General features: G+C 34.2%; 1 protein-coding gene across 1 annotated transcript; it reads right to left on the reverse strand.

Annotated features, from left to right (window-relative positions):
- Positions 1-3,326: 3,326 nt before the first annotated feature.
- LOC147394418 (delta(7)-sterol-C5(6)-desaturase-like) lies at positions 3,327-12,230 on the reverse strand. The gene is made up of 3 exons (XM_086453448.1): positions 11,796-12,230; positions 5,593-5,898; positions 3,327-3,919 (listed from the first exon to the last, which is right to left on the reverse strand). Exons 1-3 carry the CDS (start codon positions 12,010-12,012, stop codon positions 3,624-3,626), a joined length of 819 nt encoding a protein of 272 aa, XP_086309574.1. The 5' UTR covers positions 12,013-12,230; the 3' UTR covers positions 3,327-3,623.
- Positions 12,231-19,343: the final 7,113 nt, after the last annotated feature.

Consider the following 19,343-nt stretch of genomic DNA (forward strand, 5'->3'; position numbering starts at 1 on the left):
GGGATGATGAACATCACACCTTAGGGTTCTCTAAACAAAATTAAAGAGGTGTCGGAGAGGGTTAAAAGAGGGAGATGGAGAGGGGAGGGGGTGTAATATCTATGTTTCTAACCCACCTTGAGGCTTAAACCTTCTTTCTTCTTTTTCTTGAGTCCTTAATAGAGTTATATGAGTTTTTTTTTTTTTTTTTTAAATAATGACAAATTGATAAGAGAAAGGATGAAAGTTGAGTAGAGAGAGATCGGGAAATTTTTAGAATTTCTAATGGGCTTGAAAGCATTAGAGATAGAGAGAGATGACTTGAAGGGGGGTGTTCAAGCATTTTTTTTTTAAAATGGAGAGAAGGGTTTTTTTATAGGTTTTGAGGACGGCATTTGTGATTTGAAATGTCTAAGTAAAAGAGCGAGGGAGAATTGCATAAGGTTTAAGCATAGGGTATTTGTCATTTTGAAGTTAGGGAGGGGTAATTTGGTAAAAAATAATGGATGGAGTTACTTTTGACCCTAATGAGTTGGATCTTTCAACTTAAATGAGTTGAGTATCAGGTGAGGTTAGGGGGTGTGAGTGTTGGTTAGAAGAATGATTATGTAAAGGGGGTGATTATTGATATTTTGGGAGTGTGGAAGGGATGATGACAAGTATCAAAGAGGTATGAGGTGTGTGTGTTAGGTAAGTTAATTGAGGAAAATGGGTGTGGGGATGACTTATGGTGAAAGGTTTAGAGAGAGTGATGGGGGTAGGTTATGACATGGGTGTAGGTTGGCTAGCTTTTTGATAATGGTGATTGGATTGGGTAGATGGATTTAGGGAGGTGGGTTGTGGTGGTGACAAGTGTCCTTTTTATTTTATTTTTTATAATCATTGATTTTTGTGGTGATTGATTGTGATCATGAGTATGATCTTGGGCTTGAGTAGGGGATTTGGGCATAAGATTCGATTGCACTATGATCGATTTTTGATCTATTGGGCTTAGGAGTTAGGTTGGACTCAATTATGTTAGGGTATGTGTAGGATTTGTGGTTTAGATGGGGCTTAGAAATGGGCTCGAAACTTGATAGAAGATTTGGAGTTAGAGGAGTGAAGGGTTGAGAAGATGATGGGGTTGAGAAAGTGGTATGGTTTAGATGATAAATTAGTCTTACGGTGGGCCATTGGGCTATTTGACTTTTGATTTAAACATTTTTTATTTTTATTTTTAATATTTGGGCCGTTAAGCCTGTTGACGATTTTTTTTGTTGACAAAAATGCATTTTTATGGATTATTTTCAAGTGGGAGCCATTCAAATTGGGGTGTCTACAACTATGTTTCATAATAAAGACATCGAATCAGGTTTTGATCGGATCGAGTTTAGACTAATCCAAAACTGATCTGAAATCTTTTCAGATTTTAAAATTATAATCTGAATCTTACCCATAAATCCAAATTTCATACCCAATCCAATTTTTTCAGATCAAATTGGATAGTGGATAAAAACTAGATCATTGCCAACCTTATGCAGGCATTGTAGCACAACACTTTATTTACTAACTTATTAAGATTTCAAATCTTACTAAGGGTAGTTGAACTCAAATGGAATACTAAATTGGCAGTCAAACACCACAGATTTCTAGATTTTATGGAAATACTATTAAAAAAAAAATCTTTTTTTTTTTTACTTGATCCAAGGTTTTGAAAATGAACGGCTATCAAACTCTCAAATTTAAAATTAAAATTTTATGATAAGAAATAATTATTTTAAAATTGAATTTTTTAAAAATTCATAGAATATTATCCTTTACGTCCTTGTAGCATTGGATCATATCTTTGAATGCCATAAAGTGAGCTTAACGACAAGATTTGACATCTTCCTAATTTATAAGACTAGCCTTACTCTTTTAGTACTCGTTGCAAAGGAACCTTCAAAATGCTGGACATTCCAAAGATTTCACAAAACGTGAGAGACATGTTAATTTATTTACAGTAATTTCTATAATAAAAAAAAAAATAATTAATTAAAAATTCAATCCTTTTATTTTTAGTAATTCTCCTTTTTTTTTCTTAATTTTTTTAATTTGGAATTCGTGGAAGAGCGCTGATTTTCTAACTAAAAAGTCTTCACTCAATTGACGTGGCTCGGACACATATGCATAGATCTTTTTTCTAGGGATACACTACATCCCTGTTTCTTCGTGTTAGTCTTTTATAACCTGACTTCCTGACTGTTTGGGTGTTTCACCGAAGCAAATTCTTGAACTCAAACTCTTTGTTGTGGGCTTAGGCAAGGCACATGTCCTTATCTCAAGGTGTGACGGAAATGAGCTCCACACTAGTTCTTAGGCTTCCACTTGATGCATCAAAGGCATCTCTCCCTTTTCCTTGACTTATTCACTTAACGTTAAATTGTTTTTCCCTTATGGAAAGATTTCAACTAAAAAGAATGATGCATATGATTGTGTAGAGAAACTATTTTTCTTAATTAAATTAATTCTTTAGAAAAAAGATTATAAGAAAATAAATTTCTTCAAAAAATATTTGTTCATGATTGATGCAACTATAAAAATATCACAAAGAGAGTTTCTAGTTTTGGGCAGGGACGATTTTTGAGAGAATGGCATTATAAATTTTTTTCCTTCCTGACAATAACTGAAGAATAACCATGAGTGGAACCCCTGGAGTAAATTCATAGACCTTCTCATAAAAGATCATCATTTCAAGTGATATCTAGCTCTGGAGAAAGAACAATTTTCTTAAAATGACGTATGAAAAAAAAAAAAAAAAATCATTTCCAGTTAAACATTCCGTTACTTTTATTTTTATCTCTGAAAATATCTGGTAACTTTACTAAAAAAAAATAGATAATTTTCTTTAAATTTCAAAAAACAAAACGAAAAAAGAAAAAAAAAAGGAGTTTCATAGTCTCATGGAAGACTTCAGTCTAGGGGTATGTTATCTAATAAAAAACACGGGGCTATCTTAAATATTCACGAAAACCAAGAGGGTGTCAATTTCCACTTTCAATCTGCAGTATGTGCATTTTGGGTACCCAAGTGTTTCCTGCACACAATTCAATAAGACAACTATAAAACAACTTAATGGAAACACAGTCTTAGCCAAATCAAACTTATAGAAACACAAGGTAGTCAATCAGAAGCGTCAGAAGAACTCCCATCGTTCAGGGATGTTGTCAACGAACAGGTACTAAAAGGTTGCTTGTTTAAGTCTAATTTCAGCACTTATTGCTGAAGTGATAATTTTCAGCAGTTACGCTTAAAATAGCGTGTTTGTTAATTTCACATTTTAGCAAAAAAGCTCTGAAAATTGAGTGAAAATTATAAGCTAGACTGGCTGGCACCGATTTGAGTCTTATTCCAACTAATTGAAAAAACACACATATTCCTTGTCCGAGACTTCAGCTACAATTTTCTAGACATGAATAATAAGACATTCTACATGAAGTTCATGAATATGATTTACAAGCAATCTCCTGACAAAACAAAGCAATCAATAAAGGATAAAAAAGAAAGAAAGAGGAGAGGAGTTTGCAAAGCTAAGAGCTTGAAGTTTAGGCCTAAACCAGTTAGGTAAACCAATATAATCACCAAAATAAAGCTACAAAAGACCAGGCACCACACCAGCAAGTAAATCAAGTAACCTTCTTGGCCAGGTCCGACATAGGGTCCTGAAGAGTTCCGAACATCCAGTCCATCAATATTGTGTAGTGGCCATAGTTATGACGGTATGTTGTGTGGTGAATTGTGTGGTAACCGGCACCCATGACTGGCCACAGTTTTCCATCTATGCAGTCATGAATGTTTGCCGTCCATATGGCCTCCATGAATAAGAGAATGATATGAGTTGTGAAGTGGGTTGGCACCAGGAAGAGTGCTATCACATGAGGCACCGCCTGTAGTATCCCATCCAGTGGATGGAATGCCAGACCTAACATTAACAAATAAATAAATACTAAATTATTACAATTAGATTTTATCAGTTTGACATTCAAAACCAGTGAGCAAATGCCGAACTATTCTTTCGCTTTTAACTGAAAAATGTCATTTTTCACATAGAATGATGCTTAAACATGACACATAAATATTTTTAGTCATTTTACATCTTAAGAGTAAATGTGCTGTGTCAGATACAATTACTTCTCAAAATTTCTTGAAACCCATCAAACAGAACATGACCAAAGAAATCATCAATCAATTTCTGCATAAGCAATCTTCTGCGAAATATATGCATCAAGGGAAAAAAAAGATTCTATCGCCACACCAACTTTTGCTAATGCCACCCTAATCCCTATGTAAATCACCAAGAATTAGCACACATCATGGGGAGGCATTAGCAAAAGTTGGTGTTGCAATAGAAGTTCTCTAAAAAGAAAAGAAAAAATGCTTTCATTATTTGTCAACATCAGACTTTGGTAAATGACCTGCCGAAATGTTGGAATCAAAGCACATGAGAAATGAAATCCACCCATTATTTCTAAGTATTGTTGAGGATTACCTTCTCCCAGATACTTCGTGGTACTATTCAACTGAGATTCTTCTCATCTAAGAAACCTAATTTAATCTTTGATGTTTTGATACCGAACTGAACATACCTGGGTCCCCTAGCTGTGTTTTGCAGGGATGGTTAATGATGGAAAATGTGCTGAGGGGTCACTTCTGTTCTTGGTTTTCTTTATTTTATTTAATTGAAATGAAGTTCTATTAAAAAAATATAAACAAACAGTACTGTCAACAGGAATTAATTCAATATGATTGTCTGTCTTCGACATACACCATTGTCTTCTGGTTGCTAAGAGAATAAATTTCTCTAGAATATGCAACATACTGCCAATGTAAATCATTGAAGGGGGTCTTCAATGTTTTAAAAGAGGTAAGAAAAATACCAACTAGTGTGAGCAGGAGCTGGCACATAATCTAAGGCTGTAATTTACATGTTTCTCACCCATGCGGCACTCATGCACGCTTGCTATGCTACCCGAGTCAGCCTTCCCAACTCAAGTTGTCCTTCTTGGGAGCTCATAGCTGACTATAACACCCTAAAGCATGCATGGGACAACTACGCAGTGGAGCTTAGTGCTGTATGGTGCCATGGTCCCACCCTATTGGGTGTCTAAAATAGACACAAATTTGGCCAAGTGGAGTACAAGCAAGACCAGTGCAAGACAATTGAAGAAAAGAGGATTATCAACAGAGAATCAGAAAAAAAGGAAGACAAAATACATGTGCTGACAGATACCGAATGGTCATTCGCTATCTTGACAGAACCACTTTTAGAGGACAATCAGGAATTGTAGAACACAAATACAAACATGTGGTCCTAAATTCAGATCAGGTAATGTCAAAAGATGAAAGAAAAAAGTTCCAATGATCATCATAATCACCTATGCCTTACCAAAGAAATTATGTTTTCCATTGCAAGTGTTGCATTTTTCCATGAATATTATAAAAAATTGCAATAAAAAAATATTTTCATGATTCAGCACCAATCCCACTAATCTGAGGCAAGTCATCGTTTACACTAACATGCAACGCAAAATTGGTTCATTTTAACCTCACAAGAACTATCTGTCATAACTGAATTCAATATTAAACAGAAATTACCGGCAAATGGAGAAAGTGTATTTTGCTTGTTGTAGATGTGGTGTGTTGCATGAAGATACTTGTACAAAGGCTTTATATCATGCAACTCTCTATGCATCCAGTAAATCCCAAACTCAACAAATGCAACATAAACTGCCAAATAAGCAAGGTATGCAGGCCAACCAACATCACTTATCCTAGAAAAACACCTTGTCCAGCCATTTTCAACCATGTACTCTGAAAGTGTCGGAAGAACACAGTACCAAGGCATTGCCTTCATTGCAACAATTATTTGCAAAAGCATGGCCTTCGTTGAAGGTATAGCATCTGTAACAAGCATTCAAACAGATACCTGAAATCGTTAACTTGGAGAGGCATCAGTGCAAGCTTTAACCCCTTTATTCACTCTTCTTTATTTCAGTTCGATGAAAATTCACCTTTAAAAACACCAATCCCAGACACACTCATACAAACATGAGAGGACATTTCATAATAAAGAAATAAAAATAAATAAAGATAATCCCCAATAAAGTAAGAAAATTCCGAAATATCCACTTTAATTTGGACAGAAATAACATCAAAATGTTTCTTATGCATCATGTCAAAGGATTTAGAGCATGGGACTGCCTTTCAAGTCATTCAGCTAACAAGTTTCACACTTCAAATCCGAGTTATTTGGAGTTGTTTAAGCAGACCAGGAAGAATAGCTTATTAAACTAGCAGAGATGACAGACCACGTTCAGACTCCCAAGTCTACACAGTCAAACTAGACATATGGTCCATACATATTGGACAAATTCCACATATACCATGAGACCATACACTGGAAAACGACACTACTTTAACATGGAAAAGTCTTGCCTATAACAACAACTAAGTCTTTTCCCAAAGATTTGGGGTTTGGCTAAAAGAAAATTGTTTCTCCATCCCACCTTGTCCAGAGCCAAGAAAATCAAAATAGAGCGATCTTGCCTATTTTTCGGGACAAGTAACAAAAAAAAAACATCAAAAGAGAAGAAGGATATATGCAGTTTGGGACAAGAGATCCATGCATTAAAAAAAAAAAAAAAGAATCTTTGTATGCCTCCCTTTGTTCGAAAGTAAGCCATCTTATTTACATGCCTAGGATAGTGAGAAAAACAATAGTTGAGTTGTTGTGAAGAAAATTTTGATAAAACTACAAGCAAGGTTCAATTTCAGTGTTCTGACATTTTAAAAAAAACGAAGCTAACGTATCTATGCAAGCCAAAACATTACATTTAAATTAATAAAAACTAGTTTCTTTTCTCAAATAAATATCGAAAAAATGCTTAAAGAGATCAAGTAAAAGTTAGAATTAAATCACAACTTCCCACACTGACACACCATAAATGTCCCGAAATATTCTGAAACAACAGAGTAATCCATAATATTGCATTTTATGCATATGAGTCTGAGTGTGGATACTAGGTTGGAGAGACTGATGCACGGTTTTCTATGGCAAGGCTTGGGAAAGAAGGAAAAAAAAATCTATTTTTTTGAAGTGGACTCAAGTGTGAATCCCAAAATGAAATGTGGGGTTTGGGGTGAGGAGTACTCCAAATATGAAGAAGTGGTCCTTGGGAAATGACTCAAGAACTATGATATAGGGATATTTTTTTCTTTTGATTGGTAAAAGCAGATTTCATTAAAAGTGATCGAGGTGACCAACAAAGATTATAGAATGAAGCCAACTAAATCAAGAAAGACTACAAATCTACTCCCATCTACCCATAAAATCCTCAAAAAAGCCACCATTGAACTCATCAAAGGATTTAGACCAATGATATCGAAAGAGTCTTCATTTCCTTTAAAACTCTGAGATTCCTTTCTTTCCAAATACTCCAACAAATGGCGAAGGGAGCAAGGGACCAAAAATGTGCTTGGACAGGGAGAAGCCCACACTCAAACTTAGCCAGGCCGAGAAGGGACATTTGACCAAAGAGGAGACAAACCCTTATACTAAACAAGTCGAAGAACAGCATCCAAAGTTCATGAGCCATGGTGCAATGCACAAGCAAGTCTCACTGATTCTCCATCCCTCTTGCATATACAACAAAAGTTTGGAGTGCATAGCCCCCAACAAATAAACCCATCCAAGGTGAGAATTCTACTTAGAGTTGTTGTCCAGATGAAGAAAGCAATTTTTAACGATAATTTTGGTCCCCAAATTGCTACTGTCGGGACATCCAGCCCAACATCCTCAAGTAGGGACCTATAGAATGATCTCACCAAAAAGAAACCATCCTTAGAATCTCTCCAAACTCTGGAGTCCATTGAACCATTTGCAGGAGTGAAAGCCACCAGCAAAGTGCACAAATTAGACAACTCCTCTACTTCCTAATAATTAAATGCCCTTCTAAAACCATAGTCCCAACGCAAATCCTGCTCGGTGCACACTAAAAAGAGCTGTCCTTTAAAGTTGACTCTTCACACCAAATGTCTTCCCAGAAGCGCAGCCTCCTCCCATCACCAATTTTAAAGCGAGCCCTTCGCCTGAAAAAGAGGCAAGACCTTCAAGATTCCACGCTACACTCCACAACTGTGGGGTCCCTCCTTAACTCACTCTCCCAACCGTGGGTATCTTCCCTAGACTTTGATAGCCCGTAGAGCAAAGCATTAATGAGAAAATACGGTTATTTTCTAAAATGTTGGGAGAGCAATTTAGTTCATTCTACCAGCAGTCCTATTGGTTGGAGAGAGATTCCAACACGAGGGCATACTTCAAAGAAATTGGTTGATGGGAGGGATTGAGTTCTTTTTGGGAAAACTTATGGTGTGAGGGAAATTCCATAAGCGTGACCTTTTCTGATTTGGTTCTGTCGTCTAATAAGAAAGTTTGTAAAGGCTTCCTACTTGTGGGAGTAGGAGGCTATTATGATAGGGTTCGTAGGGGTTATAGATCGGATGAGACCTCCTATCCAAATGGATAATTGAGGGGCCAGGTCAAGTTTTGGGGTTCAATAAAGATCCAATACAATAAGATTCAGAATTGCTTGGGGATAACCATTTTCAAATTGAATACCAATCAGGACAAGATCCAACTGTTGATAACTATGTTTGGAGCAAGGTTTTGGGATCCGATTAAGATTCATTCAGATAAGGACCAAACCCGATAAGGTATCAAATCAAATTGGACTTGTAAACACTCTCTTTGGATGATCTCCAATATTTTCCACTGACGCCCACATCTTAAGGAGGTACATAAAGAACACCCAAACTGCAAACAACAAGAGTACAAAAAATAAAGCACACACAAACCTTTTAATGTTTTCATCTTCATTAAATCCAAAAGCTTTACTCTTCCTACAATTGTTCAGTCAATTTAACACTACCTTGGGTACTCAACTTGAATGTTGCATAATAAAACAAATGAGTTATATCGTATCAAAAGTAAAGATTCAACCATATTCTAGAGTTCAAAATAAATAAAACTAATATTAAAAGTTTTAAATAAAAACCACGTGAATCAAGAGGCTTACTTCGTTGTCATCATCATCATCATCAAGCCTTATCCACAAAATCTGGGTTAACGATTACACATGGTGGAATCACTTCATAAGAACTATAAGGGTGAATTATTCCAAGAGTAGAGAGCTCATGAACAGTAACAAATTTTCAAAAAGGTATGGAACGATGAAGGTGCCAGCTAGCTAACTTACTTAAAGTTTGTAAGTGTTGACACCACGACCATGGTTCAAAACCTGCCTTCACGTACTAATTACTAACCGTTAACTTGCATACTTGTAAAAAGAATAGGTATGAAGCCATGGATGAAAAAGAAAAATGTCATTGTTTACAAACTTCATTAGAGATGGCAGCTGAAATTTACATTATGGAATGTATTTGTGATAAGCAGGACCATAGGAATAGGCAGATGGTAAGGACAAGGCTTCCAACAATAAAAGTTGTACGCATGCCACGGTTGGAAGACATTTCAGTCATTAGCGCTTGGAAATAGTATAGATCATGAGCCTAGTACACTTTATAGTTTTTGGCCATTGAACATGGTACCATCCTCTGCCCTTGGAGATATTACATCCTCCCCTCTTGAAGAGAATAGTCTTGGATAGAAATACTTCCATAGAGTTTGATCATCTAAAGTAATTGGTTATCTTTCATTCTCTATTCCACAGGTAGCAAGATTGTTCTTTGACTCATACTATGACAAGGAGACCTTACAACTAAGCATGAGGGCAGCTTACAATAATAAAAATTAAACAAGACCCTCCCACACCATATGATCATTTTTATCTCATTCTGATTTTTATATTATTGCTTAAGCATTACTAGTTAGCTTGGCATCAAAGAGCTTCATTTGTTCTATTTTGCAATGTATCAAAGAAGGATCTAGGTGATAGAAAAGAAGCTATATCACAGAAAAGTCAGTCAATATTGTATTTTTCCCATATTCATTGCTAGTTGCTACTATCATAGAAAGTCATACATCCTAGAGGCAATGAAATGATCGAGGGCTACCTTTGTCCACTGCCAAATGTTTACAATGCTAGGATTCAAACACATTCTTTATTAGGCCTCAAATGTACTCATTGACAAACCTTCATACATACTCATAAAAACTTCTAGAACTGTTGTATGTGGGAATTTCATATCCAAACAAGACTGCAGGCGTCTGAAGAAGGACAATCTTTCAATTAGGGCCAAACGACAAACACCCATCATATTCAAAAACAAGCTTAAGGTAAAAGGCCCGAATAGAACTTGGAGGAAGTAAGAGTGATGTGGCCTCCTTCAAATGTTTTAAAAAGAACCATTTGATTTGAATTTCTTTTGAAGGCATTCATAATTTTCATTCTTATAGATACTCCTAGAATTGAAGGTACCAACTTAGCTTAGTTGGTAAGGCTTGATGAGCGTTGATCCCAAGCCCTAGGTTCGAATCTTGTTAAACCCACCTTCACCTCTATTGACCACTAACTCCCGGCTTGCCTAGCAAAAAAACACAAGATACTTCTATAATCATCAACTCAAACTTCCTCAAGGTATTATTGAATAATACTTGATCCTCGTATAATTACTTCTGTAAGACCTAAAACATCAAACTTCATTTTTCTACGGCAATATCCAAGGTTGAGATGCCCAAGAAATAGAAGATACCAAAGCTAACCTTGTTCAATCCCAGCCTTTGAGCACAAGGAGTTTCTCTTTGGACCCTCAATGTGTTCAAAATGCAAAATAGCTCATTGCCGAACTGAGCACCCATGGGCCTAAAGACTCTCTCCCCATACCACTCAACCTTACTGGAGAGCCTAAAGGGTTTCACTTCATAGTTCAAACCCTCCGCATCTGAGTGGGCAGGCTTAAAGTGTACACTCTCAGACCCACAAAGTTCTCATCAGATAGAAGGAAGGCAGAGACCTAAAGAACTTCACTTCAAACCCATCTACACAAGAGCCTAAATAATATCCCCTCAAAACCCTCAATGTCCTTGAAGGACTGAACTGGCTAAACTTGGACACCCTATCTTAAATGAAAGAATAGCGACTAGACTTTTTTCCAACATCCTAGTGTATATATTTGGTCACAAATTATCGGCATTCCAAACCATGTCCCCATACATCTTCTCAAGCAATCAACAATACAATACATCCATCAACACGAGATAGGGCAAAGTTTCAACCTCCCACATCTCATACCTAAAACAGAATTTTTCTTCAGGAAATTGAACAATACAGGGCTTGTTGTAATAAGATCATTTCATAGTCCCTTTAATGTTAACTCAAATATTCACCTAGTATTCCCAATGGTGTTCGATGACTTGTACATATTCTACGAGACATACAACTGATGATACCATGGACATGGGTTCAATTCTCACCATCACTGAATTACTGATCTCGCTAAAACAGACTTACCTATCCCATTAAAAAAATTGTCTTTTTTTTATTTTAACATCAGTCAATAGTGATTTTTCGCAAAATAACACTCAAACAAAAAATTAAGGAAAAAGGTGGGAATCACAAACTTGGATCAAACAAAACAAGTTCCCAAAAATTTGCTTTTTTTTTTTTTTTTTTTTTTAATTATAAATATTCCAGAAAACTTACGACAAATCCAAGATTCGAGAAAACAAGCAAACAAACAAACAAACCCAAAAATGAAATACATCCAACACAAACTAACACCAACACAAAAAGATGAACAAAAAACCAATCAAAATCATCAAGAAAGTGAAGAATCGATACCTTTAGGAAGATAAACGTTTCTTTTCAAATAATAGATGTAGAAACACCATAGAAATCCAGATATGAAATAAATTAGGGTTCCTCCTGTGTAGTTTCGAATCCAAGTTTGGAGACAGTGAGGGAGTCGAATCCATAGATTCTCCGGGTAAAGGTTTTCGAGCACAACACGGTTGTAAAAGCTCGTTTCGTCAACAAATAGTTGCAGGTAATCTTCCATTTTAGGAAATGTGTGTCAGATTCCGGCCGGTTTCGGCTGGAGAGTATCGCCGGAGATTCGAAACGAGTTGAAAGTGGCGGACAAGTAGTCCAAAGACAGCAAAGAAAATACAAAGAAAATAGACTTTTGAGACATTCATGGAATTAAAAAGAGTGAGAGATTCTAATTAAAGGCTGGAGACAGAGGAACGTGTATACGAGAGAGATGATCCTGTACTTCCGGTGGAAGGTTGAAAATCTGCTTCCATTATTCATGTGCCACATTCCATGTCAAAAAAAAAATAGAGAGATTTTCTCGGCAAACCTATTTGTTGCATTTTTATAAGAGTTGAGATCGCAAGCACCCAGGGTGGAAACAAATTCTCTTTACCAAATGGTTATTGCACAGTATCAATGGATGATTGAAAGGTATTCTAGAGAAAAAAAAATTTACATTTCAACCTCTTTTGATCATGACTTAGGTCTGATTAAAAAAATATCATAATTTTTTTTTTTTTATTTACGTAGAACCATGTCTTTAAAAATGAAGGAGTACTAAACTTTTAATATTTTAAGTGGTGCTCTCTCATCCATGAAACCATGCTAGAAGGTTGTTATAGGAGTCATGTGCTACAGAGGAACCGCTTCCCCTCAACACATGCCACATTAGAAACAATTCAAGAAAATTTAAAAAAGAGATATTTTAGGATTCAATCGCTTGGGTTAAGGCTTAAGTGGCATGTGTTGAATTATGGGAAGAGGTTTTCAATCCCCCACCCTGGGTTTATAGGATTTGATTATTTTATTTATAAAAAAAAAAAAAAAAAAAAAAAAAACCCTCTAGGAGCTCTTACAACTCCAACGAGCCTTACTTTATGAAGTTTATTCCCAACAACCTTCAAGTAGGAATCTATGTTGTATAATTTAAACTGAAGCAATTACTTTGTAATTAGCATATTGTGGAGTGGATCTTAACCGGATTGAGTGTGGCATCAAAAATCATGATTTGATGCCCAGAGTTATAAAAAACAAAATTCTAAAACTTTGAAGAAAAAAAAAAGAATAATGCTAAAGTAACCTTAAGATTGTACCTCATATCTTACTTTCCTGACAAGGAAATGTATTGGAACCATAGATGCGTTTTCAATTGTGTCTCGATAAAAAGCATCTATGGTTCCTAAACACTTCAATGTTAGGAAAATGAGATATGAGGTACAATCTTGTGGTCACTCCAGTACGAATAAAAAAAAGATTAATTGTAGTTTTAAATTTAAGTGTTCAGTAGTCATCCTTTTTCAACACCTTCAATCAAATTCAAAAAAGATTTTTTAATTCTTAATTTTAAATTTTTTTCATTTTTTTTTCATTTTTCCATGAAATGTAGAAGGGTGTCGTGTTGGATTGCCAATTTGATAATCCATATGGGCCAAAGACCTTTTGTAAGATTTAAAATCTTACTTAGTCATTCTAGTTTGATTTATAAAGTAAGGTTTTATTTTTATTTTTTTATGTACGACGATAAAGTAAGGTTTGTTGAGTAACAAGCTTGATTAAGTAAGGGAGTTGTTGTAATAAAATTGGAAGAGATGGGTCTGCCCAATAAATCTTTACAAAATAATAATAATGGTCTGATCATTATATAAGGTCTATCATATTTATTTTTTGTAATAACTGGGTATCCTTAAAGACAATGGATTGGGGCTGCATCTGGGCTTTACCCAGTCCATTGACCATGATCTTGTCCAAGGATTAGTCTTGGGCACGTGCAATGCCAGCAAATCACAAGCACCAAGTAAGTGAGGGTGTGCCCTCGTGGGTGGCCTCTGAGGAATTAATGCTCATACTGGGTATCAACTCATAACCTATGAGCATCAGTAAGGTCTATCATATTAATTGTTGAGTGAAATGTCTAGAAATTAGTGATCAAATTGGTTTTGGGGGTCTCTAGTACACTTTTACGAGTAAGCCATAAAAAAAGGTGGTAGATGGTGGATAAGAGTGTCAGGGGTATGGTTCCAACCCTACTTGGGGAGTACATAATCCTAATTCATGAAAAAAATATAACCACCCCATGTTCAACCATGGTTTTGGAATTTGTCATTGTAAGAGGGAGCCACAAAAATCGATTGTATGATCTGAGGTTGCCCAATCAATCTTGCATTTTTTTCCCCTCAATAACCTATTTCCCTTCGAAGTCGTCACAGTTGTGTTGTTGTGCAATTTGGAGTTGTGGGCCAGTTCTCATTAGATATCATGGTTAGGTTGTGATACCTCGTTTGCCCCGGGTGCCACATGTAGACCATGTCTAGGCGGCTATATCCGCCCGATTGTTCCCTCCCCTGAATGTACTGTCTGTTCTCCTTCCGAACCACGGAATTGGCTAGTACATTGCTGTAGAATAGAACAATTTGAGTTGACTTGACTCAATTGAATGATTCGACTCTAAAATTCATCAGGACCAACTCTCCGGTGAACTCTATAATTTAGATGAACCAATTAAAAAAAAAGCACAAGATAAAAAATCTGTCCAAATTATTTGGTCATATACATTAAGAAATGGAAGAGGTTAGTATGATTTTGAGAATCAAGATTGTCAACTAGAAGGATGGATTTAAGTTTTACCCAATCAAATTACATTGAGAAGATTCTCAAGAAACTTAATCACTTTGAGTGTGCTCCTGCTTGAATCTGGACAATTAAGTTCAATTAGCTTGATTGACATAGTTTGACTCTCATGTTGACTGACACTTCTGAGTACGCCACATGGGAAAGAGGAGTCCGTTATCTTCCATGTGGCATACTTAGAAGTGCCGGCCAAAGAGGGAGTCCCACTAGCATAGATGGTTTATAGTTTTTCTATATAATACTTTTTGTGGAGGCAGACGAAAAAAAAAATCTCTTTTATCAATATTAAAGTAGTAAATATTATTTTTAAAATATTTATAAATTCAATGTGGCTTATTGTTTTTCTATAGAATATTTTTGTGGAGGATAAAAAAAAAAAATCTCTTTTATTTATCTTAAGTAGTAAATATTATTTTTAAAATATTTATAAATTCAATATCTTTTTATTTGGCTCATCCTGATTAACAAGTCATCTTTCAACTTAAATTAATTGGTATTGTAGTCATGTCAATTTTTCGAGGTTTAGAACCATGCTTTCATTAATAGTTCGACTAGTCTTATTAAGTTTGTAAGGATTCCACTCTTACTAAGGATTCATTGGGCTCACCTTGCGGCATTGTTCATCGTAGACTATCACATAATTAATAATAAAAAATAATTCAAATCTTGACAAGCAAGGGGTCGATCTACGGAGATAACATGGATTCATAACTCTTAACTTAAAAAGATTAGAGATAAGGTAGCCAATTTAAAATTGATTTATTAAAGATTAACCTAATTGAAAATATTAAAACAACATAACTTGAAGTTGCAAATATAAGTAGATTTAGATCAATCAAATCCACCAAGAGCAACCAGTTTTTTTCGACTATCTGTGTTTGATTTTTATGTCAATCCAACAATAAATCTAATGTTGTTGGATCAGAAGATTAATTCCCTTTTTTAGAACAAATAATGGTTTGAAAGATGTGATTAATTTTAAATAAACAAAATCATGAAAAGCCACCTAAAGCATTCTTAACAAAACATGATCTAACTTGAACCGATCTAACTTTAGATCATTAAAATCAGAATAACCTAAGATAAATCTACTGATTAGTTACTAGAATATCATTACATGTAAATATTTGAAGCATATAACAAACACAAATCTACCAAATAAGAATATCTTGCTCTAGCTTCATTGACCTCTTTAATGGAGTTTCTAACCATATATCCATTACAAGGAACATAAAAGAAGATATTAAAATAGAAAATAAAAGAGAGGATGAGAGAAAAGAGAAGATGCTTCTTTTATTGATCTTGTTCTAAAATTGACAATTACTTCTTCTAATTACGAAGCTTAAAAAAAAAAAAAACTAAAAATTGAAAATTAAAAATAAAAATAAGAAGGGGGAGAGAAGAGATAGTTTTTGACTCTAGTCCTTGGTCTCTATATATAGAGATTAATAGGTTATCTCTAATCCGAAACCCTCGAAATATCTCACAATAACAAAATTGAGCCAATTGCGTAATCTTTTGCGTAACGAACCAATCCATGCAAGTTTTTCGTTTATGTCATGGACTTTACTGCAACACGTGGGTTTTTCACCGCGTCGCGGTGGTTGTGGGCCAAATGGGCTTGGATCTTGGGTTGGATCCTTGTCCTGGACTCTAAAGTACAATGGACTCTCACAAATCCTTTGACTTCTTTTCTTTATTACTTGTACCTTTGATCTGTCATGAATAAATAACCAAAATTAAGTAAAAAAATCACATAAAATATATATATAAAAAAAAAAAAAATATGAACGTATAATTTATCATTAAAGTCTATGTAAACCAAAATTAAGTAAAAAAATCACATAAAATATAAAAAAAAATAAACAAATATGAACGTATAGTTTATCATTAAAGTCTATGTAAATTAGGCCTTAAAAACCACTTTCTAAACCCTAATTAAGCCTTCAAAAACATGATCCGATGTTTCAGGGTTAGAGGACAAAACCTTGGATGGAGCCCATTTTATTTATTTATTTAGGATATGAGTTTATTCATGAAATCTAGAGGGTTGTGGTGTTGGATTGCCAATGTGATAATCCATTTTAGCAATTCGACTCTTAGGTGCTATTTGTTAAACTGAAAAAAATAAGTGCTAAATAGCATTAAGAATTGAAACTTATAAGCGCTGAATTTAAGTGCTAAAAAAGTTGTTTGTTTAGATGCTGAATCATATTTATTACACATTGCTAAACTGGTAAATTGTCTTTGTTACCCTTACAATCATTTTTTACATTGTTTACATGTTTCAAATGCCCATTTCTTATCAAACACAATAAAATATATTATTTCTTATAAAATTAAAATACAATTCATTTTTAAATAATAAATAATACTCAAATCCTCAATTTATAAATAATAATTTTTATTTATAAAAGCCCACAAATTTCAAATTAAAAATAATAATGTCTTACAAGTCACCAAAATTTGAAATCAACATTAAAATAACTTAATTTTGGATGAATAATGTTCAATGGAAATGAAGGATGTGTAATTATAAAAGCACCCTATTAATTAATAAGGGCAACCCACACTATGGCCTTTTTTATTTTTTTATATGGATTAAAGTTTTTTGAATGAGCAAATTTTTAGTGAGGATGGTCTATATGGTCTAGAGATTATCCTCACCAAAAAATCAGTTCATTTTGAAACTTCTAACTCGTCAAAAATAATTTAAAAAAAAAAAAGGACGATTTACGGTTCTTGAACTTGTTTGATAGGGTTGGTTAGAAGTTTTAGGATGTGCTGATTTTTGGTGAGGATGATCTCCTCATTGTAGAGATCATCCTCATCAAAAATTAACTTATTCCAAAACTTTTAACCCATATAAGACAAAATAATTTAGCTATGGTGTGGGTTTATTAATTTGTGGGGTGCTTATATACTAATGAGAAGATCATCCTCACCAAAAATCAACTTATTCCAAAACTTTTAACTCATATAAGACAAAATAATTTAGCCATGGTGTGAGGTATTTAATTTGTGAGGTGCTTATATACTTATCCATGAGATATAAGAGGTAATATCTTTTCAAGAATAAGGGCATAATTGTCCATGCTCAAAAAACGAAGGGCATACTTGTCCGTGTCGAAAAAAGCGAAGTGTTTACCGCTTCAGCACTTTTTTTCAGTATCAAAATAATGCTTAATTTTTTTCACTTATTTTCAGTAATAAGCGCTGAAAATATAGAGTAAACAAACGCGTTATTTTGACAAAAAGTGTTGAATTTAATTTTTTTTTAGCAATAAGCGCTGAAAAATAACGCAAACAAACACTGCCTTAGTAAGACTTAAAATCTTATTTAGTAAGAAAAGTATTTTTCTTAAAAAGAGAAAAAAAAATGGATTACTCCATACCAAATTCTTCCATTAGGCGACAATATTAACTACACAACATTTTTATATTGTGGGCCACAATTAGGAGATTATCTTTTCAAAAATCAGTCCATGATCTTAATCGTTCAAATATTTATATTATACTTTATAATAGCACCATTGGATTATCTTAACCGCCCAATTTATTATATTTTACATTAGAAAAGAAGAGTATCATAAAGAAAGATGATATATCTAAAGAGTCCATGGTTTATGTGGCTATTAAGTGCACTGAACCATATATCTTTTTTCTTTGGGTACACTAGGAAAAAAGATCTACAATTCTATGCACTTGCCACATCAATCGCATCATCACCACATATATTTTGGCATGTTAATTTATGTTAAGGTTTTTCTTTTCTTTTTAAGTAAAAAATAATAAAACTAAAATTTGTTGGACCACCTAATTAGTTGGCACCACCATATGTACGATAATACAAGGATGTCTAATTATTTCTGACCTTAATCAATCAAATTCTTGATTCCCTCTTTCTACATTTTAAGACTAGATTGTTCGTAGTTACATTCAATGCCCTTGGTAGTCGACTATATCAATTTTTATGACCAATTTACCCTCATGTATGGAAAGAGAGTAAGAAAGACTTCTATGTAAATTTAAAAAAAAAAATATATAAAAAGTGGGGAAGGTAGAGAGATTTTTTTTTTTAGCATCTCCAATGGCCTCTCCTTCCCTATCCTAAAAAATAGGGAAGAAAGAATATATGAGAAAGTCATAAAATGTGAGTGTTGTAACAATCTCCTCTTCTTCATTTGCAAAAATTACTTTTAAAAAATTAGAGTGGTAAAATGATAATTATATTGGATTTGAAAAGACTTGTAATATCATATTTTTTGATACATAATATCATTAGCTGGATAAGTGAAAAATTGTAAATAATGATTGTGGCAAAATGGTAATATTATGTGATTTTGAGGTTTGAAATACTTATAGCGCTTATGCAAAAACTACCTCATATTTGGGATAGAAAATAGGCGAAATTGTGATGCAAAAGAATTTGAAAAGGCTATTGGAAGACTCTTTTCTTTGTCTTTTCCTCTCCAAATACGGGTAAAGGAGTCGAATGAGGAGACCTATCCAGATACTCTTAGTTTCCATCCATATTGATTTAATTAATGTAAATTTTAGTTGATAATTAAAATCAAAATAAAAATAATAATTAACGAAGAAAATATAATTTGTCATGTAAGTCTTTTCATACACTGGTCAACTAAAAAAAGTCTTTCCATGCACAAATGCCTTTGAAGGCTGTCGACAATAAATTTCTAAGGATCTACTTCGAGATTCGTGAAATAT

Source organism: Akebia trifoliata, chromosome 9 (assembly GCF_017979445.1).
Source record: "Akebia trifoliata isolate Shusen 1 chromosome 9, ASM1797944v1, whole genome shotgun sequence".
NCBI classification, from domain to species: domain Eukaryota; kingdom Viridiplantae; phylum Streptophyta; class Magnoliopsida; order Ranunculales; family Lardizabalaceae; genus Akebia; species Akebia trifoliata.